General features: G+C 37.4%; 1 protein-coding gene across 1 annotated transcript in view; it reads left to right on the top strand.

Moving 5' to 3' along the window:
• The window catches only part of dusp27 (dual specificity phosphatase 27), a 75,050-nt gene extending 54,710 nt beyond the window's left edge, over window positions 1–20,340 (top strand). The window contains 2 exon segments of the mRNA XM_028800094.2: window positions 17,421–17,934; window positions 17,936–20,340. Coding sequence (XP_028655927.2) covers window positions 17,421–17,934; window positions 17,936–20,117 — 2,696 coding nt within the window. The 3' untranslated portion in view covers window positions 20,118–20,340.
• Window positions 20,341–26,444: the final 6,104 nt, after the last annotated feature.

The raw sequence follows: 26,444 nt of genomic DNA, 5'->3' as shown, positions 1-26,444 counted from the left end.
TCAATGCATTCAAAATCACCAACAGGAATTGTGGGAGATGCTCCAGTTTTATAGGACAGAGTGCAGTTCTTGGCGTGATTAGCAGGTGACCCTGCCTCATGGGGGATCCACCCACAAAACACATTGAATATAACACAGGCTACGAAAATACAGCAGATAATTAAAAAAGAGGCATTAATATAAATAAATGGCTCAACAAAGAACAAGAAGGACATAAAACATTGATCTAAACTCCAGTCAGGAAGGAACTGGAGATATAACAAACACAAAAAATTTCACAGTCTAAATAATTGTTTTCAAACATTTAGTAAAAGATCAGAGTAAAGGCTATTTACTTATAATGAAGGAAAAAACACACACACACACAAACTTCTCTTTAATATTTCAGCTTCAGGCTTCTATTTTTATCTTACATTTTGTTTAAGCTTATTACTTTCTAAAACAGTTATTTTTCCAGATACGTGTTTTATTTGGTTAACAGTCAGAAAACTGTATGCCCTTATAGCTTGCCATTTGCACACAAAACACACTACTTTTCTTTTTTATAGGAACCTATACAGTAAGCTGGAATGTTTCATTTACACGCTAGCTTGGTGTAGATATATACCAAGCTATCAGTAATAATGGCTTGTCTTTATCAATTCAACTTCATATTTGAAAGTCAAACACTTCTATAAGAACAAAGCAAATATTTACTTTTACAGCATGAACATTAGCTTACTGGAACATATTACGTGGTTGAATGTAAAAAAGAATAAAAAGAAAGAGAAGATTAAAAAAGGAAATAACAGAGTGACATATTTTATTCCTACACGGTACAAGAAGTGCATCGCATTCTCTCTGTGTCTCAGCCACTGGAGCAAGCAGTGAGATGTGTGCCTCTGTGTGCCTATGACCCTTAGCTCAATGAGTAGTACAGCTGATTGTTCTGATTGTGTCCCAGGCTCGCTGAGAGAGCAAGGACTAGATTGCCCTTTTACAAGATCAGCCAGCAATAAGGCTACAATTTAGACCGTTTAAAGTAATTAAAGGTCAGGGACGTGCAGTCAGGGGAGGCAGGTGAGGCAGAGCCTCAAAACAAACAAAAAAAAATAATGATAACATAAAATAAATGGGTCCACTGATCTGTGCTATAAATTTGTTTTCTGTATGATTCCAATAATTTTGATCATTTTTAAAGTCAAAATCGCTGAATTTGCACATTTTCTGTTCAAATACAGGGGAGAAACGTGAGGTGTGGCAGCGACAAGCATTACCTTACCTCGGACTGCACTCTCCCTCACACACTGGGTTGATGCATGCAATTGGCTCATGATTGTTGCTGTCTCTCTGTATGACGCCAATATAATGTTTGCAGACACGTTTATTATACACCCTGACTTTCCACAGTCTGGATAAAATCTTCAATGAATGTGTGTGACATATTTAGTCTTGCTGATCAGACATAAAACCGCAGTGAAAATACACAAGGTGAAGCAGACAGTACCGTACTGCACTGAAGGGGGTGCATGTGAGCCCAATAGGTGCTTGTTGCTGTTGTTCTTCTACAAAGAGGCTCTAGGCACCAATAACTTAGCAATATCAAGTGCACTCACTGCAGCGGTCCGTTTTTATTTTTATTTTTTGTTCCGACAAACGGCAAATTTAGAACGCACAGAGGATGCTTTCTCTCCGCTCTCTCTCGCCACTATAAATGTAACATTCTTTCTTAGCCAAACATGTAACTTACCTATCTGTGTGTAAAGAATGCTGATGAGATATGAAACATAACCAGTAGTCAATGCGCATACTGCCAAATGAATAGTGAATAAGCTACTCTTTTGGATTAATACATTTATAAATCTGACTCTGAATGAGTCAGTGCCTCACCAGCCATGAACCTCACCGCACGTCACTGTCAAAGGTACAAGGACACCAGAGATCACTATATGAATAACTAGCCTGTTGTTCTTGATACAAAAGTAAGGGTGCCCTTAACCTGTGATATGACTTAACATTAGGATTTAAAGCCATGTCATAGATCCAGAGCTATGAGGTCAGTTGGGGCAAGGGCTCAACTAGCAGCATTTTAAAAAAAGCCAGTGAGAAACAGTAAGAGAGAGAGAGAAAGTGAAAGACTGAAGGTAAATGTGAGCATGTGTTGTGTTTCAGGCCTAACCACTGCAAAAAAAATTGGAATACTTCAAAAAAAGCCCCAAGACCTACACACTCAAAAAAGGCCAGGGAGTAGGGATCTGCCAAAACACTTACACCAAATAAACATAAGTCTAATATTTAATTTATTAAATTAAAGAAAGATAAATATAACATTGCAACAAATTCAAAAACTTGAAATTCCAAAATAAATCAAACGCAAAAAAAATTAAATACTGAAAGAACGTAAATGGGAATTTTACTTTTAAAAGTAACTTAGTTACATTATTCATTACAAAAAAGGAACTAAATATGCTATGTAATTACTTATTTTAAAATGTAATGCATTTGTTGTGATGTGAGATTTTGCATATAACTTGATAAATATTTTCTATATCTTTATTTGTAACTTAGGCAAATCAATGTAATTTAGTGTTACATTAGTGAGAAGCATTCATGTTTACAACCCCCCCACCAGGACTGAGTCTCTTTGAATTTTACGACAGGATTTGGGGGGTGTGCCTCAAACCTGTTTGGCAAGTGTTTCTCGGCTAAAGTCTCTCAGTCAACCCCCTGCAGGAAAGCCAGGTTGCCTAACTGCCAAGCTTTACTTTAACATATGGTTTTGGGGGCAGGTGTGAGGGTGTTCTATTCCCCCATTGGTCTGAAGTATGGCTGTTTGGGACTGGCTTGCTACAGAATCCTTTAAGTACCATGACATCCTATTGGCTCTAGGGGTTGGACAGAAATCTATACATTTGCTTGCTTACCTCACACTTTCTCTCTTACCAAACTGATGCATGAACTGAAAAGGACAACACAATGAAGAGCTCAGCTCGGCAGCCATATTGAGACAGGCATGCGGCCTGTTCTGAAGAAAGCTGACCAAAAATGATGCCTTAACTAGAGACATTTTAAGTAACTAACAAGTCTGTGTGCTGCCTGAACTACACATCACCATTTAATCAGGTTGTATGGTTGCCAATATTCAAATGTACTTTGCATATTGTTATTATTTATGAATATTACCAATAATACATTGTTTAAATTGTAATTTAACTCCTGCTTGTCTTTTACTGTACCTAATTGCCTGAGGTTATAGATGTAGAAGGGAAGGTAGGGAAAAGTTATATATTATAATACCTTATAAACAGTGGTAAGTCTGTGAGATCTGAGGCATTATGACAATGGCCACATATTAATAATACAATAGGGCAAAGTAGAGCAATATATTACTCTACCAAGACAAAACAGCATTATAAACAGTACATTATTTTTTTTTCTTCTTTTGTATGTAAACTGTACATTGCACTGGATAGCATTTATTATTAAATCTTAAGCCTATATATGAACCTCAGGGGCACAACCAAATATGACAATTTTTTTGTATTTAATAAATATGTTTAAGTCCTTCTTGTGCAGTGAAGTAAATAGTATCCATCCATTTCTTCCATCCTAAAACGTGAGCCCCTGAAGATTCACGGTAGGGACACAGACTACTGTGCCACTGGATCACACTGTCTCAAAATATGTGTGAATTTCCCATTGGGATTAATAAAGTATCTATCTATCTATCTATCTATCTATCTATCTATCTATCTATCTATCTATCTATCTATCTATCTATCTATCTATCTATCTATCTATCTATCTATCTATCTATCTATCTATCTATATCTGTAGGAAATAACTGGATTTAAACTAAACAGATACTTTCTTTATATGCTTCTGTTACTGGCATACAAGCAGCACACGCTTTTCTACTTGGGTGTGCAATTGAGCTCTGCAAATGACCCACATACCGTCCACCACATTTGTTTCTTGCTTTATACCCAGTGGTGCAATGATAATCACTGCCTCCCCGTTACTCTAAATTGGGCTGATTAAGTTTAAACCTCAGGAAATACAGGATTAAATGTATACCTAGAACATCTGTTTGAGTCTTTTCACATGAATGCATGCTATACATGTGCTTAACTTCTCCCTTGCTAGCTATTACCCCATGGTCAGAGCAAATGCATGCCCTATGTTACACCGAGAGCAGCAGGAAACATCTTTGCAAAAAAAGTCAATACTAATAATGCAGTAATTTTTTTGAAGTATTATCTGTAGTAACGCAAGTATGTTTACTTCAATAAAATTGTTTACTTCAATAAAATAAGAATTGCGTTAGGTTACTCGTTACTTTAAAAAGTAACCTGACTACAGTATGTAACATTTGTTACTTTTAAGATGTTACCCCAATGCTGTTAAAGAATATAAAGTACCATAGTAAATACTCAATACAAAATATGTAAAACGAAGTAACCCATGCCAAGTCCACAAAACTAAAAGAAAGAAAAATAATAATAAAAGCCAAAATCCAGACAAGATCTAAAAGAATTTAAAAAACATACAAAGCAAGCAGAAAAAGGAAGTAAGTGTTGTGATACTGGGAGTTTTACAGCACCTAAGTCCCAACAATTCCAAAAGCTCTTCCAATAATGCCTACTGGGCGGTATAAGCCTGTCAAATTACGACTAGACATACAGGGCTATGTAGAATTCTTATAAAATAAAAGGTTTAAATTGACAAAATTGTTCTGTGAACAAAAGCGAGCTCCACAGAGCACAAAGCCAAAATCAACTGCCTAAAAAGCCAAGTCAATCCAAAGCAAACAAGTCCCAATAAAATATATTACACAAAGTCAAAAAAACAGAACAAAAGGTTAAAAAAATATCAGAAATCCACAAAGGGAACAGCGAAATACAATCAACTCATCAATCCCAGAGCACATTCAAAATGAACCAATAAGGAACTAAGGAAGGCCATCCAAGTTATAGGGTGGAGGGCAGTTCCTGGCAGTGATTGGCGTGTGGCCCCGCCTCTTGAGGAACAACCCCTAAAACACATGGTACATAACACAGGTTACATGTAAACACACACACAGAATAAAATAAAGAATGGACCTTATGTAAATGAATTAAAGAATAAAAAATGAACAAAATAGACTTTAAACAAGAACTTGAATCTAAGCTAGAGGAGAAACCCTGGCTGAGATATAACAGTAAGCACAAGAAGGGAGCCAAACAACTAAAGCAATGGTTAGCTTATGCCTTGACAAAGAACTGAGGCAATCAAGTGAAATACAGTATACAGAGTTCTTCAAGTAGCAACAGTAGTCACTATTTGCAAACTAGTAAGATAAAGATTGGGGGAAAATTAAAAACATTATGATGTAAATGGGGCGGCACGGTGGCGCAGTAGTAGTGCTGCTGCCTCGCAGTTAGGAGACCCGGGTTCGCTTCCCGGGTCCACCCTGCGTGGAGTTTGCATGTTCTCCCCGTGTCTGCGTGGGTTTCCTCCGGGCACTCCGGTTTCCTCCCACAGTCCAAAGACATGCAGGTTAGGTGGATTGGCGATTCTAAATTGGCCCTAGTGTGTGCTTGGTGTGTGGGTGTGTTTGTGTGTGTCCTGCCTTGTGCCCTGTGTTGGCTGGGATTGGCTCCAGCGGATCCCCGTGACCCTGTGTTCGGATTCAGCGGGTTAGAAAATGGATGGATGGATGATGTAAATGTAATAAATGCATTATGGCTGGCAGATACAGAATTAAAGAATTTTAATAAAAAGAAGGGAAATAAAATAATTAACTGGAAACTGGCCAAACATCAAAACTACGAGAAATTGGAATCAAGATGTCTAACCTAATTGCTATACCAGAATTGTACTCAAGAAATAACAAGTAATAAATTTGAGAATCAGCTGAAACTATACTTTTGAACAAGAGAGATTTGGTCTTTTTATCTGCTAACTTGGATGAATCAGCTACTGAGCGTGTGTGACATCACAGTTCGTGACCTCTGGAAACACATCCTCAATAACTGACAATGGAACCACAAAATGGTTACCACCCAAAAAACAAAAATTGTGCCACAATATAAACAAATAACAATGTTAACAAAAATGAACATAGATCAAAATTAGTAAGGAGTGCAAAATAATAATATATTCAGACTCTACAGGATTCATAACTCATGAAGAGTACCACAGAGCACGGATAAGAAAAATGTAGTTTGAACACAGAACATTTTCAAAATCTGTCATGTTGTAACAAAATCAAACAGGATAAAAAATAAGAAAGTAGGGAAAAGTTATATTATTTACAAAAATTACAAAATAAAGAATCCTGGCAGCTAGCTTGATGACTAGTTTGTGGTATTCTCAGAGAGGCAAGTGAAGTAACCCACCTTACCTGGTAGACGTGGATAGAAATCTGTGAGTGTGAGTCCTGAGAACCTGCATGTTATGTCTCTTTTACTGTTTATTTCATACTTTGTGTTCTGCCTTTTATTCACTCCTTCTTTGTATTATTAATTTATATTGTGCCTAGCAGGTTCATAGTATAGAAAATACATCATATATTGTTAAACTCAACTTTTAGTTTTTTGAGGTGTTTAGCTTAATCAATCTTATCAATTGCTCTTTTTAAGAATCTTAAACTACATGCAGAGCCTCCCTTAATTACAGTACAAGTGAACAGTTTGGAGGTGCTTTGCGGTGGTATATCTTGGGAGCAGGTGGACAGCTTACATTAAGACACACTGGGTTTTAATTTAGTTTAAGTTTTGTACGATTTAAATAAAACTGCACTTAAGCATTCTCAAAATATACTACAGTCTATGTGTGGCTAAAGCACAGGCTACGTCTAGTTCTTATTAAAAGAAAAAACAAAAAACTTTTAGGCATCCCTGAGAAGGAAAGGGTGCTATACAGATGCAAATTGCGTTCTTTCACTCTGAAATTGAATAGGACAAACAAACTAATCAGGATTTTTCAAAGGGAAAGAGACCTGCTCTTTTTCCATCTTACCAGAAAATTAATTTATGAGCAGGAAATAAGCTTAATTTAAATACTTTTGAACCCCTTTCAATAGAATTGCTCTATGAAGTCCGGCCGTCATGAAACATTGCATTTTGCTTTGAAGACAATTACTTATTAACGAGAATATATAACCCACAAGCAAGTCAAACTAAAAAGACCAAATAATGTAAACCTGGGTAAGCAGCACTTAGTGAATAAGACCCTTAGGATTTAATCAGACTGTAGCTGGTGACATTAGAATTTTGACTGGTCAAGCCGTTTGACTGTGCGCTTCACTAATTTGAGGGTCAACATAAAATATGTTTCAACCCTGTGGAAAAGAACGTTTCAATCTTATGCTATGAATATTTTGTTTTAAAGCAAGTGAATAGGATGAACACTTTTTTGCTTTTCTGAGGAAAAATAAGACAATACCTTTAGCCCTGAAGACTTTCAATTTTGGAATGACCTACATGTCACCATAAAGGATGTCGATTGGAATCCGCACTGAATCTGCCATCTTGATAAATCTGCTAGTACAGTGATTTGTACTTTTAAAAATTTAATTCCCCCTCAGGGACAAATAAAGTGTAATCTAATCTAATCTACTGTTACTTGTGGTAGTTGTTATAACTGGTGATTACTTTTTTGATGTTTGTTTTATCTTGGAATTGTCAGGGTCTAGGAAGCTTAAAACTCAGGCTATATCTTGGACATTTCTGTGTCTTAGAAATGTGCTTTCAATATTTTGTATATTTGCTCTTATTTTGCTTTTTGGCTGATCATGAACCTAAGATGTCATAGTAGAAACAAGGCTTCATACGATGAACTGGTCTATATTTTGATACAGCAATTTTCCTGTACCTGTATGTGAGCAGCAAATTGTGACATTGTTCCATCTATATCTATTTTGCTAAATATAAAAACACACAGATTGAAAGGAGACAAAAAGATGTAATGTGTTCCAAAAAAAAAAATAGATCAACAGTCAAAGTCAAAAAGTAAATGTAAATTATTGTTAAGAAATCAAAAGCAGAAAGATTGATAGTTAAAAAACTAATCACTAAAGCATATGAGAAATTTATTGAACGTCTCCACAATTTTTGGACAACTCCGAAGTGCTGAAAGCTGATATATGCAGGTATATTATCACAATGATGATGTCACATCCTCGCTGTCCTGGCACAGCAACCACAAACAGAACACAGAATGTTGTCACACAATAAAATCTAGATGTGATAGCAATTCAACCAGTTCAGAACTGAATTCTGCATCAAACAAAACCCCTGAGAACAAAACACATAAAGAAGTGCAGCGAGGAACATAAGAAAAATTTTAAATGAAGCTCAATCATAACAACATTTAAGAATGCAGGTTATTTCACTTCTTTTTTTATATAATAATGATAGCTGTTCAGACAAACGGAACTCTGGAAAGAAAAGGAAGTCAGTCTTAGTGTTTAGTTTAGTGGTGTCAAACTGATATCCTGTAGGCAAAGGCTACAGGGCTTTATTCAAGCCACTTTATGAACTAATAACTTTTCTGCCATTAAGGAAACAGCAGAGAGGAAAAAACAACAGGGACAAGAGGATGAAAACAAACCCGTTAAATGAAACAATAAGTGAAAACTTGGGATACAAAAAATACCTGCATTAAATCTGTAATGCTACTCCAAACCTCAAAGCCATACCCTAATAATTATTTTAATATACTCCTTCAAAATATTTGGTAGGATCCAAAAACTTGGACAACCTGGAAGTCCACAATGTTGGCTTTTATACTAGTACTCTGATGGTATCATGCATTGTGACTTCCAGTTGTCATGTGTTAGATAGGCTGCTTTTGTCAATTCTTTGAATCCTAAAATGGCAGCACCCATGAAAAACAAAAAAACTGTGACGCAGGAATAATAGAAATATAACAACAATGATACATCCAAAATGAAACTGAAAGTACAAATATAAACTTAAGTGCATTCCCAAAACACCAATTGCTGAGAAAAGATTGGATAAGTGCAAAATTTAATTCAAAATAAAATAAAATGCAAAAAATCATGACAGTAACCGATTATCACTGCTTGTGGAACATACTTAATTTAAATTGCTTACTTTTTAGCATCAAGAACAATTAATTGTTTCTTTTTTTTAACCAGATGCTAAATGATAATAAAATACAAAATGATCCAAAAGACAACCATCTGACTTTCATTTCCATATTTAGGTCAATCATACAATATTTGTTTCAATAAAATAATTGAAAACAAAAGACCTGAAAAAAACTGATTTGCTCCACTCCAGAAAACATGGTCTCAGAAAAAAGAAAATCCACAGTTTCAAAAGTATTTGGTGAGTGCAATAAGAAACTGCTAATAGTGGCTTCTAATTAAGACATTGGTGGGAATAGTAGCCCTCCAAAAACTGAATATGAGACCCCTGGTTTAGATCATGGCTTATGAGTTATCTGCTCCTTTGTCTTTGACACAAGCAAAATCTTTGATCGTGACCCAGTGATCCCTGCATCATATATTACGATTATGGTTATGCCTAGTGATCTGAAAATACCTTCTTTGCCACACAAAGTAGCAACAGCAGGGTCTATATAGAGGGTTTCAAAAATGATTTCTTAGATCATAAAGTGTATCCTGCTGTGGTGCCACTTTAACCAAGATACTCCTTTTGGCCTATTAAATGGTGCAACAAAATTGAAGCAAGCCAATGACAATCAGATGTGACTACCCACTATATGATTCACCTACCAACATATTAACCAGTATCTATCATAAAAATTAATAAATGTGTTAGATAGTGGCAAGTTGGTGTATGCCTGGTAAATCAGAGAAGGACCGTGGATGAGTTTAGTTTCTTCAAGAGTGCTGGCCAAGTTTTTATTTTTCTTTCCACTGCCGCCAATGTATGTTAGCCTATATGTCTTTCAGAGGTAAAATAAAAGCACAATGACTTACAGAATTTAAAAATTCTAGTGCTTTGATTGTGTATGTATATGCATGCATAGGTTGCATAGCATCATTTAGGCTCAAGAGTATTGAACTGCTGTTTTGTGACAACTGTAAACCATATTTAAATGAATTTGAACTCTTCACCCTTTTGCTGTAAATTCTAAACTTGATGTCTGAAATTCTCTCTTACAAGCAACTAACAGAGATGCCAAGTGCAATTTGCCAATTTTATGATGTCTCTGATTTCACTGTTTACCACTAGTTCTTACATGCAGATGGCAAGTTCAAATATTCTTTCTAATCCTATGCAAACTACATTACCTCTAAGCGCTTGAAAATTCCAACTTTGATAATCATAAACATGAATCATCAGCATGAGATACGTAAAATGCAAATGAAGGACTAATGTATTGTATATAATGAAACATGTCAATTATCTTTACATAATGAGGACTTCTAGCATTATGAGTTTTCTCATAAGGATAATAAATTTGTTGTCATGACAGTGCATACCTAATCCATCTTCACTCTTAGACATAAATCACCTTCTTCATAAATACAGAAACCAAATTTTATTTAAATTTTCAGATAAAGAAATAAAAGTAAACAATCAATACTCACAAGAACTTTCACAAAAGAGAGAAGACTCTTCATTCTACTAACCTTGTTAGGTTAACTCATATTTATGTTGTCCCTACATCTCATTCTGACTTTCTGTTTTTAAATCCATCAGGGTTGTATAGCATCTTGGTTTTGGTCATTTGCTTTCTTTGTTTTTTCTGATTAACAAACCAATCACATGTACTATGTCTATGCTCTTGGCTTCACCAGCTAACACCTAACTGTTTCCCTGTAATTTTTATTCCAAGAAAAATTGTGGCATTTTATAACATGTTGTGTGATAAGTATTAATTTGCATTTCCATGTTCTTTCAGACAGAAACTGTCAAAGCTGATTTTTTACCTGAACCTAAAAAACAACAACACATAACCTACACCTAACATTATTTTACAAATGAGAGGAGAGCCTTTGGTCCAGGGTTTGGTTAGTGTGAAAGAATTCAATTGTAAATATATTAAAGAAAGAAAATTTTGTCCTCAACAGGGACATCTTGGAATATAAAAAAATCAGTCACCCCAAAGAACCAGGCTTGAGGAAGCTTGTTAATGCGTCTTTAATTTCTCTTCATGAAGAGGGAGCACCCCATTACAGTTGGGGCTCAGAGCAGAGGCTGACACAGAATGGTCACAGAACAGAGACAGGGAGTCATTCTTATAGATAACTGAATTTGCATAACTGTGGTGACTTATTGCTTACTGTCATTAGTTCACTAACTTGCATTCACTCTGATTGGTTCATCGACTTATGTCATCTGAATATTTCCTGAAAGAACATCACATTAACCAGTTTCTTGAACCATCTCCTGGAACATTCTGTTTGTTTACTTGACCATTGCAGCAATTACTTCATGCAATTTCTTAAGATAGATGTTATATATTTCTTTTTAATGTGTACTGCATTCTAAACACTTCATTAACAAAAAGCTATTAACCCTTGATGCCTCCCTTTATTCTCTCACATTTGATAATAGCTCAGTTGTCCCAATGTCTCATCCAGATCATTTTTTTTTTAATGTCAAGGTTTCTGCTTCAATAACACAACTCGGTAGTCTGTTTGAGAAGAAGTGCAATTTGGTTTCAATCTCCAGACTTTAATACACATCCCCTTAATGTCCTTGAGAGTCTGATTTGCTATTTAATTGTAACAATTCTGCTCCATCAATATTATCAATGCCTTAAGAATTTTGAGCAGGTCTATACACAATCTGTAGAAGCAAAAATATATGATGACTTATTATACATTCAATCAAAGTGAAATGAAAGCTAACAGTGGCATTTATGTTGCAATTAGACCTGACTTTTCAGTTTAAGAAGGGTTAAATACAATTGTTAATGGTCAAACTGCATCATTTGTGTAAAAACAAACAAACAAATAAGCATTAAGATTAAATGGGTTGGACAGGAGTTTCATGGCAATTTTGATAATTAAATTAGACGAATAGGATTTGGATTTGGCTTTGAGGTAATTTCAGACTCAGAAGGATGTTGTATTATAATAGTGAGAAGAACAGATAGATAGATAGATAGATAGATAGATAGATAGATAGATAGATAGATAGATAGATAGATAGATAGATAGATAGATAGATAGATAGATAGATAGATAGATAGATAGATAGATAGATAGATAGATAGATAGATAGATAGATAGATACTTTATTAATCCCCAAGGGGAAATTCACATACTCCAGCAGCAGCATACTTATAAAAACAATATTAATTAAAGAGTGACAAAAATACAGTGCAAGTTAAAAAATGCAAGGTGGAGAGTGTGAGGCAGGTATAACAGGCAATAACTTTGTATAATGTTAATGTTTACCAACGGGGTGGAATTGAAGAGTCGCATAGTGTAGGGGAGGTATGATCTCCTCAGTCTGTCAGTGAAGCAAGACAGTGACAGCAGTCTGTCACTGAAGCTGCTCCTCTGTCTGGAGATGACACTGTTTAGTGAATGCAGTGGATTCTCCATGATTGACAGGAGCCTGCTGAGCGCCCATCGCTCTGCCACAGATGTCAAAATGTCCAGCTCCGTGCCTGCAATAGAGCCTGCCTTCCTCACCAGTTTGTCCAGCCGTGAGGCATCTTTCTTCTTTATGCTGCCTCCCCAGCACACCACTACATAGAAGAGGGCACTCACCACAACTGTCTGGTAGAACATCTGCAGCATCTTATTGCAGATGTTGAAGGACACCAGCCTTCTAAGGAAGTATAGTCAGCTCTGTCCTCTCTTGCACAGAGCATCAGTATTGGCAGTCCAGTCCAGTTTATCATCCAGCTGCACTCCCAGGTATTTATAGGTCTGCACCCTCTGCACACAGTCATTTCTGATGATCACGGGTCCATGAGGGGTCTGGGCCTCCTAAAATCCACCACCAGCTCTTTGGTTTTGTTGGTGTTCAGGTGTAGGTGGTTTGAGTCGCACCATTTAACAAAGTCCTTGATTAGGTCCCTATACTCCTCCTCCTGCCCACTCCTGATGCAGCCCACGATAGCAGCCAAGAGCAGTGAAACTTCTAACTAACATATTTGAGCCCAACTGGGAATACATTATATAGAATGTATATCTAATGTTCCCAATGTGTGTACTAAACTTAAGATCAGATTCAGTAATTCACAGGTGGGAAGTCTTAGCCAATACTGCTTGTCAAAAACACTTACTCTTAATTCCAACAACATTAGCTAAAACTGCCTTAACAATTCTGCATTTCTTTAAAAAAAATGTCAGACACATGTAGGTTTTTCCACGCATATTCAGACATTATTCTCTTAAGTGAATCACACATTTATTATTTCTTAATTGACAATAATTTTCTACCCTCTGCCAAAATCTTGCAGCTACGACCCAATTGTTATTTTGGCAAATGTTCCGCTATTCCAAAAAACATAGACTATCATGCAAGTATTAGCTTGCAGTTGGTGATTTGATCCATTTTTGTTAGCAGGAAGAAAAGACGGAAGAAATTCAGGAAGCTACTACAGACATCATGTTATGAAAATGATACTGTAACAAAAGATTTTTTTAATAGAACTTAACTAGTTTTCCTTAACTGTCCTACAGCAGTTCACATACCTAGGAATCATAATTACACCAGAGTTTAAAGACCTATTCATGTTCAACTGTAGCAACTTGATACAAAGTGTTACTAGAGACATTATCAATTGGTCACATCTTCATCTATCTCACATTACCTAGGAGAATTAAAGTCTTTAAAATTAATATTCTCGCAAAATGTTCACATTATTTAAAGTGCCTTAATTTGTTTGTACTAAAAATTAGAAAACATTTTTTATATTGATACAGACACAAAACCAAGATCTAAAAGACAAATCGTTTCTACAGAAATCTAAAACAAAGGGGGGCATTTGTGGGGGACTCAGGCCTTCTGTCTCTCTTCCTCAATCTATGGAGAGATCAGAAGACAATGGTGCTCTAAATGTCCCTAAGTTCATCCTACATTTCCAGACCTCTGGATGTAGCACTTGATGCTGGGACTTTAACAGGTTTGGTTTACCTGCTATAGGCCTTAAGCCCTTGTCGTGCCATATTTACAGTAATGACCTCAACCCTGTGTAATCCTTTAAACTTAACCCAGAGACATAAAAGTAAGAATCTAAATTCATAATTAAATATTTTATCTTGTTTATTAAAGCACAAAATAAAATACCTTAATAAAAGTTTAAATGGAGATAATCCCTAATATAATATTTTAGCTTGTTGCCTGCTTTAACTATTATCTCCTATGAAGCAGTTAAAATATACAGTAATAAAGAAAATGTTATTCTTACAATAATTTAGGATCAATGACACAGATTCTGACCTTCCTTTCTTAAAGACAGAAACTGATATCATGTCAGTTTTGATGTCATGATATCAGAGTACCTCCAGTTCATTTCTGACCCAAATTGGTTCTTAAGTTGAGCGTTTGCGACTAGGCTAGGGTGGTCTGTATTTTTCACACTGCCTTTCCTTTAATTTTATTAGTGGGCTGCAAATGTATGTGGCAATGGAAATTATTCAGGAAAATTGTGCCATTTTAAAAGGAATTGATTTTCACCTCATTATCTGTGTCTGGCCATGGCAACCTTTCACTCCGAGGTGCAGTCTCTTAGCTTTTTGGGTTAGATTTTCCTCAGGGGTTAACCAAATAAGCTGTCATTTTATGCCAGCAATATGTCTGAGTATGAAAATGTTAAAAAGGCAATGTCTCTGTAAAGAGTTTCATACATGTGCGTGGTTAAACGCAATTTAATTTCCTTATTTACATAAAAACTCCCCTCAAGGCAGTCACTGTTAACATTCCAGTGAACATGAATACAGCCTTACCTCAGGTAAAACAATACCAAGAAGTTGTAATAAAATGTATTACTTTGAATGTATTTTTGTTGGCATAAACATATATTAGAAACATGGAAGGAATGCTTTCTAAAATCAAAACATTTGCCTTTTCAAAGTTCACAAAGTTTGTTTACTTGTTTAGACCAGTACTTTACAGAACTTCTTCTAAACCATAAGAACAGGCGCAACATTTTCTAAAATATATAAGAAAATTCAACACTTAAGAACACAATTTCCATCCATCCATTATCCAACCCGCTATATCCTAACTACAGGGTCACAGGGGTCTGATGGAGCCAATCCCAGCCAGCACAGGGCGCAAGGCAGGAACCAAACCCCAGGCAGGGTGCCAGCCCACTGCAGTCTCATTATTGTGACTTTTAGAAATTTATATACAGTATATAGAGAAAAGGTTTATATCCTTCTACCTCAAATGTAACTATTCATCCAAATTTTTCCTTTACTACTTGCAAGTTATAGCATTTTTTTTAAGTACAAGTCTAACTTTCCTAATCTATCTTTACAATCCACTGTAAAAACTATCATTTTTATCTTGCAAGAAAAGATACTGTAAATTTCTCCCCACTATGTCAGTGCTTTCAAAAAAGTGCATCTCTAGATAATCAGATATATATATCTATTTTCAAGGAACACTTTCTAGTTTGTAACTTATTCCTTGTAATTCAATGCCTAAAGTTAATAAAAAATAATAGTGATGAGTGAAACAAGGATGTTTTGCGAAAGTTCTTATCATTTTGTTGGTGATTTTACTATTGTGTAATACAAAACTCACTAAAAAGTGACCTTTGAAACTTTTTTACCTAAAAAATCTCAGAGCATTTGGTTTGTCATAGCGTAACAGCAACAAATTATGTACCAATGCAGTCAGCTAGTGTAAGAAATGTATTCACTGTCCCTGGCACAACTTTCGTTGGAATGGAAACACCATTTGTTTCGCAAATTGTTTTCGTGAAATGGAATACTGGGTTTCACTGTAGATTTGATTTCACACAAATTCTTTCACTCATCACCAATAATAATTAAATGCATAAAAGAAGAAACACCATGTCTTGACAGAAGTTTTGTTTCAGCTCATTTATTTATACAAGTGAACAGAAATTTTTGAAATTAGGTCTATGGGTTATACATGAATCATAGTGTAAGTAACACAAAGAGGAGTAGTTTTCAAACATTGACTTGGCTCTAACATTAACTTTATAATTTTAATTAACTAGGGGGCTCCACCTCCTGTTCGCTTCGCTCGCCCACCCCCGTGTTTGGTTTACCGGATATACAATACAATTTATTTTTTGTATAGCCCAAAATCACACAAGAAGTGCCGCAATGGGCTTTATCAGGCCCTGCCTCATGACAGCCCCCCAGCCTTGACCCTCTAAGAAGACCAGGAAAAACTCCCAAAAAAAACCTTTGTAGGGAAAAAATGGAAGAAACCTTGGGAAAGGCAGTTCAAAGAGAGACCCCTTTCCAAGTAGGTTGGGCGTGCAGTGGGTGTCAAAAAGAAGGGGGTCAATACAATACAGTACAATACATAGAACATAATAAATCCTCAATACAGTATAAAAATAAAAATTCTAGAAGTACGGAGTAGAATTTCACATTAGATGATATCACATAATATGATTTGGATTTGTTTTAAGTCCTGGAGACCTCATTCATCAAGCTCCCTCCCCCATTTTGCCATTCCACATCTGAAATAGCGCTAATCCAATCTCTTTTTTACCAGACGTATAATACTGCTCGTGTTGTGAAGGTGGGGGGGCGTATGAATACATGCTAAGGATATGTCTTTGGATCATTTGCTGTCTTTTTGCTGCTTGCGAGCTGTCTCTTCTGCCTGTCGCATGTCCTTGTTTTAAGAGCTGGGAGCACATGATGCTTGTCTGCCAAAAGCAATCCAACAACTGCTTGGTTAGATGTCTGTGGACTCCTTTTAAATGATGGCTCACTGCCTGGTCTTGCATGACGTTGTAAAAGCAATACTTGTCCTTTATTTCTGGCCCTGGCTATGGTTAAATTCTTTCTTGCAGGACGTATAACGCTGCTCGCGTTGTCAGCGGGAGGGGGAGGGGGGGCTGCTGTCGTGCTGCCCTTCGATCTCTTTAAAGCCTGTACAGCCGCTGTCCTTTTTGCTTCGATCCTGGGACAACTCTTGGCACTAAGTCTCATGTTTACGGTCCCTGCAAGACGCACCGTGGCAAGTATCTTTGGTCTCGCGGGTCTTTTAAATGTCTTCTGAGAAGATCACGTATCATTGCATTGCTTTTGCTTTCCAGGACAGGATTTTCTTTTTATAATAGAGAGATTTACACAGTAGAATTTCATGCAACTCCATTCCAGCTGTAAGCCGCTCCTTCTCGATTAAAGGCCAAAATTACATTTCAAAAACCTGACTGGGATGTACCTGTGCACAAAATTTGAAATCTGTGGCTTGAAAAATACAGCTGTGCATAAACAACAAATAAACTAACTGAAATTGATGCATTACATATAACATTATTTATTCATTTATTTTCAGGAAAAATCCTTGTGTCTTCTGTGATGGGAGTCAGCAGGTCAGCTGTATTTGTAGCTGCATACTTGATGATTTTTCACCACATGACCATCATGGATTCTCTATTAAAACTTAGAAAAAAGCGTCCCATAAATCCAAATGAAGGGTTTCTCAGACAACTCAGGGATTTCAATGAACAACTTTTAGAAGAACGGAGTACATTAGACGATGATGAAAGTGATACCCTTAGCCAGAGTTCAGTCATTGAGGCTAAAACACATTCCATCATGGCAGAGGAGGAGGACTTAGGAAGTGTGATAGGTGCTAAAGTTCATTCAATTGTTGTTGAGGAAGAAGATAATATGAGCACCATGAGCAGTGTAATGAAAGGGAGCATATCTTCTAAGAAGCCCACTCTTATAGATGAAGACGAGGAACTGAAATTGTATGAAGAGTGGAGGAAAAAGCAAGGCCTTCCTCCTAGTCAGGAAAAGATGGTCAAAAATGAAAGCAAAAAACCAGAAACTTCCCGAAAAGGACAATGAGGAGGATGTAGATCATATAATACAGGAATGGCAAAGAAGAAATGAAAAATACCAGAGTGAAGACTGGTGGAAATCAAATCCCTTGAATGATGATGAACTGTCACTTTTGGAAGGAAGTTCATTTGATCCATGCGATAGGGAAGATTTAGAAAGTGTCAACAGTAGTGACATCCGTGAACTGAAGGAATATTTAGCAGCAAGGGGTGTAGGTAGAGTTAGGAATGATTCTATCTCAACAGAAACCAGCGAGTCAGACATATGGACTCAGAGGTTGAGGGAAATTGAAAATCAAGCAGCTGAAAGGTATGGAAGAGGAGGAGCAAATAAGTATTCCACTGAGAAAGAAGAAAAAGATATTGATGAGGAAAGCGTATTCTCTGACACTAGTTCATTATATAATTTCTGCAAAAAGAACAAGGATAAACTTACCCCACTAGAAAGGTGGAAGATTAAAAGAATTCAGTTTGGCTGGAATAAACGGGATGCAGAGTCTGCTGATGGTAAGAAAGCACAAAATGGAGAAGAGCAAACTGAAAGTGAATCAACTTCTCAGCTTGGAGAAGTCAACCTAACAGCATATCAGGCTTGGAAGCTTAAACATCAAAAGAAATTGGGACATGTAAACAAAGACGAGATTGTGGAGCTAACCAAAGGTGAAGACACTGCATCGGTCAAAAGGAAACAAAGGAGAACGGAGATCTTAGAACGTTCCAGGCAGAATCTGGAAGAAAGTCAGTCCATGTGTGGGTGGGAGACAGAGAGTTCCATGAGCGGTAGCATCCCCTTTTCTGCATTTTGGCCAAATATGTCTTTAAAAAGTGCACAAGATGACACAGCTTCAATGCTAAGTATGCAAAGCAACAGGTCCTCTGTTTCACAAGCGAGGAGCATTCAAAATTTGCCTCAAACCCCTTTGATTCCAATTCCAAATCTCCAGGTTGGTAACAATGAAGCAATTTCCTTAGCTAGCATTCAGAATTGGATTGCTAATGTAGTTACAGAAACTATAGTCCAGAAGCAGAATGAGTTGCTAATGCAGGGTAGCTTGCCTTCGTCCCGTGCATCATCTGTTTTTGGAATGAACACAAAATCTACTGTTGCTTCTAGAAACATGGATGATGACAAAGTATCACTTTTGAGCATGCAAAGTGGGGCGTCTTGTGGGAGCTCTCTACATCAAAAAGAAACAAGAACTTATGATAACCAATCTCTTGTTTCCTTTGATGGCATATCCGGTCTTGGCTTTAAAGAGAAGATCACACAGACTAGCAAGCCGCTGTACAGTTTGTTTGGAGATGATATTGACCTCAAGAAACTGGACACAAGGAATAAAGAAATGCAGTCTGAGATAAGAGGTAAAGCGTCAGAATATCAGAAAGAAAAACTTGTAGCATGCAACAAGCGTAGTACATTGTTCAAGAAAAAAAAGGCAAAAGACAGTGATGAAGATGATGATGTTGGAAGTGTAATATCTAGTCGATGTTCTTTTACAAAGACTGATGCCTCCTCAAATAAGCGAGGGCATTTTTCCAGTTTAGACACAGAAATCACAGACCGAATAAGCAGTGTAGATAAATGGCTCAGTGATGTCAAAGAAAGTTCCACATCTTTCAAGCCTGAACGGAAATCCACGGCATCATCATACCCATCAAGAGATGGGGAAGAAAAATTGGACTTTACAATTTCCAAGAGGAAGGCAGACTCTTTTAAAAGTTCATACAGTTCTATTGATGAAAGTAATAAAAGCACATCAAAAATTTCAAGTAAAGCTTATCTGTCAGAGTCAAAGTTATATCCCTCCCAACAAGTCAAGAGTGATGACCTTAACCATCACATTAGAGAACCTTACCTTGACAGCAGCTCCTCACAAGAGGACAGCGTAACTGCTAATGGAATGTCTGAGCTTGGGAGCAACAGAACAAAGTCAAGGCATGTACATAAGGGAGCAGAAATTCATGATCAAGATTCAAATGAATATGGAGCCAGAGGAAGCTTTAATCACCATCTGTCAAATATGGATAATAAACAAGAAGATAGTAATAGTGATGAAGATATAATAGAAACCATACGAGCTCGAGTGAGATCGATGACCAAACAAGAAGAGGATTTGGATGACGATTCTGTCATTAACTCTTGGAGAAGTCGCCAAGGAAAGCAACGAAGAAGACAAGAGTAGCTCGCTTGGTTTTATCAAGTCTGAATTATCACTTCCTTAATATGACATAGCTTCGGAAATTATATAATCATGGCAAAACCTACATTTACACTTGAGTTAATATTTTTAGTATTTTCTGTTTTTATTCATGCATCATGAATTTGGTAACATAACTGTTTGGAACAGAATCTAAAAAATGTACCCAAAAAACAATGTTTTTAATTAAAAATGTCAATATTTTCTACTGGTTGTTTTTATTTATTTGTTATTTATGGCTACTGTCTTTTTTATGCTAGTATGTTATAAAGATTTTTTTAGAGATAGCCAAATAAAATTTTTCTTAGAGAAAGTGAGCTCTTCTCATCCTGACACTGATTGCACATTGAAACTGAGACATTGCTATTTGGAATAACTGATTGTAGATTTTTATTCTTATTTAACATGCAAGATAGCATTCAGAGTGAAACAAATCATGAAATGCACCCAGTCTCGCTCTTCTCAGAACAGGATGTTTCTCTGTTCAAGACAGTAGTTGGCCCGCTTGCCCTTCAAATTCCCAGCCTCACTAACTTCCAAAGTGTCCTGTTCTCCTGTCCACCTATAGTATCAGACTGCCATTGTTAGAGAGAAATTTTAGATTGGAACAGAATGAACCAGGCACTGTACCAGAAAAATAAAGACAGGAAGAGGTCCACACTTCCACAGCTGCCAGGTGAATCATTATAAAGCCTAATGGTTAAGGGTACAAATGGTCTCATTTAGCACTCTTTGGAGCAGTGCAGTTGTCTCAGTTTATCACAGAAAAAGCTCCTTTGTAAAGCCAAAATGTCATGCAGAGGATAAGAATCATTATTCAATATCACTTGAGGTTTCTTGAGTATCTATTGTTCTACCTCAGCCCCCAAGGATTGGGCTGGCCTTCCTGATCAATTTATTGAGTCCATTGGTATTGCCTGTACTAATTGCACATCCCCAACACATCACTGCTTAGAACAGACTTGGGTATTGCACAGACTGCAGTTCATATGCGGCCTGTGGTCTGGTTCTGTTTGGCCCATGGAAGGCAGACGGCAAGTTCTTGCCTTGGTGTGTCAGTCTGAATCACAGCTAGATGTGACCGTGCAGACACAGATCAAAACTGATATGTGTGGGAAATTGTGGGAGACTACATCAGAAAGGATGGAATATGAAAGAGGGAACCTGCTGGAAATTGATCCTAGAAAGGGGTGATACAGAAATTGCGCATGTTATGTTGAATAAAGGAAGACAACACCTGTTGTTGATCTGTTTCCTGTTTGCATTTTGTCATTAAAAATGAGCGATAAAAAATGAAAAGTTGATGCAGAAAATAGATCATTCAACAATTCCTGAGAAGAAGGATGTTTTTGAATGTTTGACCCTTTCATAGCGAACAGTTACAAGACAGATTAAAGAAATTACAGAGAATCTGGATACAGCTGAAACGCACAGTGGAAAATGTCGAGTTCTTCTCCTTGGCCTTGGAGAAGAGCTGTGATGTTCATGGCTGACTTTTGTGAAAGGAATAATACAAGAGTTTGAAATGACAGAGGAACTGCAGGCTTCTATGCAGTCAGTGAAAGGGACAACAACCGGTAAGGATTTATTTACTGAAGTCAGTATGTGCATGCAAAAGTTAGGACTGCAGTGGGAAAACTGGTATGACAACTGATAGTTCTTCTAATTTGACAGGTCAAAATGTTGGAACATTTAAAAAGGATGCAGGAAAATGTGACTGGGTTTAACTCAGCCCAAAATCTCATATTTTTACATTTTATTATTCACTAAGAAGTGCTATGTAAATCAGTGCCGAAAATTAATCATGAGGTTGATACTGTAATAAATACTGTAAATTTCATCAGGGCTAGGACATTAAATCATTTGTTTCATGTATACATTAGAACACTCTAGACGAGAACATACCATTCAGCCCAACAAAGCTCACCAGTCGTATCCACTTATTTCTTCCAATAAAGCATCAAGTCGAGTTTTGAAAGTCCCTAAGGTCTTATGTCTACCACACTACTTGTTAGCTTATTCCAAGTACCACTGTTTGTAACAATGTTGGAGGAGCAAGAGACTGATCACACTGATCTGGGCTAGCATACAGCTGGCAGGTGGCTAAGCCTGGGCAAAGTACTAAAACAGATCTGTGATCTCATATTGGAGATTCAGGAGTTTTGCCAAATGAAAGGAAAACTCATCCCTAAACTAAGCAGCACTGAGTGGCTATCAGATTTAGCATTTGCTGTTGATGTGACTGCACATATGAATGAACTGAACACAAAATTGCTTGGCAAAGCTCTTTTTGCACATGATATGCACAGTCTAGTCAAGGTCTTCATGAGGAAGCTGCTGCTTCTCTCTCAGCCAGAAGAGAGGAACACTTTGACACACCTTCCCACACTGAGAGAGGGAGGAATCTATCTGCTGATCAGCTTAACAGATATGCAGCCATGTTCTGGACACTGCATGGTGAGTTTTCCAGGCGATTTGAAGACTTCAAAGCAGTGGAAACTGAAATGTTCACCGTTACCTCTTCTTTTAATCTGTGATGTGGACAATGCCGCCAGTGAGGTACAACTTGAACATACAAGCTGTTGACTGATGCATTGCTGGCAGAACACTTCAAGTCGGTGCCATTACTGACATTCTATAATTCTCTCATAAAAGAGGACATTCTATAATTCTCTCATAAAAGAATTTCCCACACTTGAGAAGACTAGCTCAGAGAGTGCTTGTCCTCTTTGGATCAACATACATATGTGAACAGACATTCTCAGTAATGATATTCAACAAAACAGATCTTCTCTCAGTGATGACCATCTGTCTACTGTACTGGGAATAGCAACATCAGGAATTACACCTGACTTTTGGGCAGTAGTTGAAGCTCATCAAAGACTTATTTCTTCCCACTAACTTGTCAAAGGTAGAGAGATTATTACAGTAAAATGTATTTCTTATTTTGTTTTTTTGTTTTTTACATAATCAGCAATTGTAGATTGTCTTAGAAAGCATGCTATAGTGTGCGTACGTTCCATGGTTCAATAAATAAAAAATTCTGTGAATATGTGGTCTATATTAATTTTATTATGGTGAAAAAAAGAAATATAACAAGTTTACCATAACAGTTGACAGAATGTGTTCGTCCCTCCTCAGTAAGCTGGTTTTCTCATGTGGCCCCCCATAAAAAATAGTTGCCCACCCCTGGCTTAGAAAAATGTACTGGCAACAATAGACTGATAGAAAGCATGTAGGAGTGGTCTGCTTACACTGAAGGACCTTAGTCGGCTCATTAAATGGAGGCAACCTTTCCATTTCTTGTACACAGCTTCCATGTTAGTACTCCACTTAAGCCTGTTGCCTAAATATACGCCAAAGTACTTACAGACCCTTAAGTGACTTTATTGTCATACCATTCATGCACCATATTGCAACATACAGTGGCAGGAAATAGTGTTCATTAGAACCTTGGTGCAACATATACATAAACACAGAACAAGTGAAAGACAGGTAAAGAACTACACTATACTATAAATAAACAGATAAATAAATAAACATAATGCATCAAATAGATAAGAATAGTTTGAAGTAGTAATAAATAAATTATAATAACAATCTATATAAATAAAATTCTTTTCGCGTTTGAAATGGAAATTACATATGACCATGCGATATGGAAATTTCGTATAAAACGGAAATTACGTATGACCACACGATATGGAAATTACGTATGACCACAGAACATATTATAATACAGGAACTAATCACTTCGTTTGTGGATGCCATTTTTATATCATCTTTACGAATTGTTATTATTTGTGTGAGAGTTATTTTACTGATATTGAAAAGAAGTAAACACAAACACGCCGATCTATCCCATAGAAGTGCGCCCCGAGTCGCCCTCTCCCAGCCCTCCTCTCTGGACTACAGCGCTGAGCCATCCACCGCCAGGCGTGTTCTGACAGAGAAGTTTTATTTATTCGTTCATATTACTGTCGCAGAAACTACCACATTGTAACTTTTTTTTATTTGGCAGTACTTGATAGTAGAAGACATGAGGAAAACAGCTTTGCGTCTTTCTACTTTTTAACTGCGCCGAGCTGTAAACAATGTGAAGACGAGACCGCTTTCAGCTGCGAGGGGTCATGAGAACAAAGTGGACGCCGGGAGGTGCGGAATGTCAGGCTGCTCCGCCGAGTCGAGAGCTTCGCAGTTTGGGGCAGCGTCCTCTCTTCTTGCACTGTTTGTGACACTTCAAGTGCCCCATTGGCTCCTGGGAGAGTGGAAATCTTTGCGAATGAGTGTAATCTGCGCCATTGAAGGAGGACTCTGTTTGTAAATTGCCCTGCATGACTACTTACTGTCCCTTAAGGTGAGTTCGGGTCACTAAAACCCAGCAACATTCAAGGTTGCTTTTCTGATTAGTTATTTTAACAAGTAAATCACAGGCACGTAGTGCAAGGTTGTCAGGCAGAAATTTGGACAATCACATACAAAATGTAATTTCTATACCACAGCGGTCGTGTAGCGCCTTTCACAAAGGATCTACTACTGACAGATGATCCAAATACATTTTAGCTGCTGATAGTACTACTTACCTGTTGTGTTTATAGCGCCTTTAAAATGTAGTTTACCCGAAACCACTCCAGTAGTGCTCAATGTATCTTTACTTCTTAAATGTTAATGTTTTACTGTTTAATAACTTATAGACTACATTTTATTTTTTTCCCTTGCACTCAGTGTTGAGAAGCCACTGGGTAATCAGCTACTCTATATATATAAAATTCTTTTCGTGTTTGAAACGGAAATTACGTATGACCACGTGATATGGAAATTACGTATGAAACGGAAATTATGTATGACCACACGATATGGAAATTACCTATGACCACAGAACATATTATAATACACGAACTAATCACTTCGTTTGTGGACACCATTTTTATATCGTCTTTACGAATTGTTATTATTTGTGTACACCCCGCGTCGCCCTCTCCCACCCCTCCTGTCTGGACTACAGCACTGAGCCGTCTGCCGCCAGGCGCGTTCTGACAGAGAAGTATCATTTATTCGTCCATGTGACTGTCGCTGAAACTGCCACATTGTAACTTTTTTTTAGTTGGCAGTACTTGATAGTAGAAGAGATGAGGAAAACAGCTTTGCGTCTTTCTACTTTTTAATTGCGCCAAGCTGTTAACAATGTGAAGACGAGACCGCCTTCAGCTGCGAGGGGTTGTGAGAACAAAGTGGACGCTGGGAGGCATGGAATGTCGGGCTGCTCCGCTGCGTCGAGAGCTTCGCAGTTTCGGGCAGCGTCCTCTCTTCTCGCACTGTTTGTGACACTTCAAGTCCCCCGTCGGCGCCTGGGAGAGTGGATATCTTTGCGAATGAGTGTAATCGGTGCCATCGAAGCAGGACTCTGTTTGTAAATTGCCCTGCACGACTACTTACTGTCCCTTAAGGTGAGTTCGGGTCACTAAAACCCCACAACATTCAAGGTTGCTTTTGTGATTAATTATTTTAATAAGTAAATCACAGGCATGTAGTGCAAGGTTGTAACGCAAAAATTTGGATGATCACATAGAAAATGTAATTTCTATACCACAGTGGTCGTGTAGCGCCTTTCACAAGGGATCTGCTACTTACCTGTTGTGTTATAGCGCCTTTAAAATATAGTTTACCCGAAACCATTACAGTAGTGCTCAATGTATCTTTACTTCCTAAATGTTAATGTTTTACTGTTTAATAACTTATAGATTCCATTTTATTTTTTTCCCTTGCACTCAGTGAGCGAAGCCAGTTAATAATAAAAACCAATAGTAGTAATAAGTGTAAGAAACATATTGAATATAAATAAGCTACTAGAAGTAGATCTGAGGGCAGGGGCTCAGCATGGAGTTCACAATCCGGACTGTCAAGGGGCAAAGCAGAACTGGTTCTGACTCCACAGTTTCTTCTGCCAGATGTAAGTGTGAGAAAGACACCATGGGAAGGCTGGGAATGGTCCTTCACAATGCTATAATCTTTGTGGATGCAAAACTTTATAAAAATGTCTTTAATTGAGGGCAGAGAGGTCCCAATGTGCTTTTCTGCTGTAGAAAAGAGACACAGGAATTCCCAAACCAAACAGTGACGCAGCTAGTTACAACACTCATGATGGTGTCCTTGTAGAATGCAATGAGAATGTGGGCCAGCTTTCTTTAGCTGCCAATTGAAGTGGAGATGCTGCTGTGCCTTCTTGGCTATGGAAGTGGAGTTAATTGACCAAGTAAGGTCAGCTGCCAGGTGCTCACCAAGATAACTGGTGCTCTTGGCAGAGCCCTCGAT

Source organism: Erpetoichthys calabaricus, chromosome 4 (assembly GCF_900747795.2).
Source record: "Erpetoichthys calabaricus chromosome 4, fErpCal1.3, whole genome shotgun sequence".
Lineage (NCBI taxonomy): Eukaryota > Metazoa > Chordata > Cladistia > Polypteriformes > Polypteridae > Erpetoichthys > Erpetoichthys calabaricus.
Note: the sequence above shows the minus strand (reverse complement) of the source record. Positions and strands in the feature narration are given on the sequence as shown.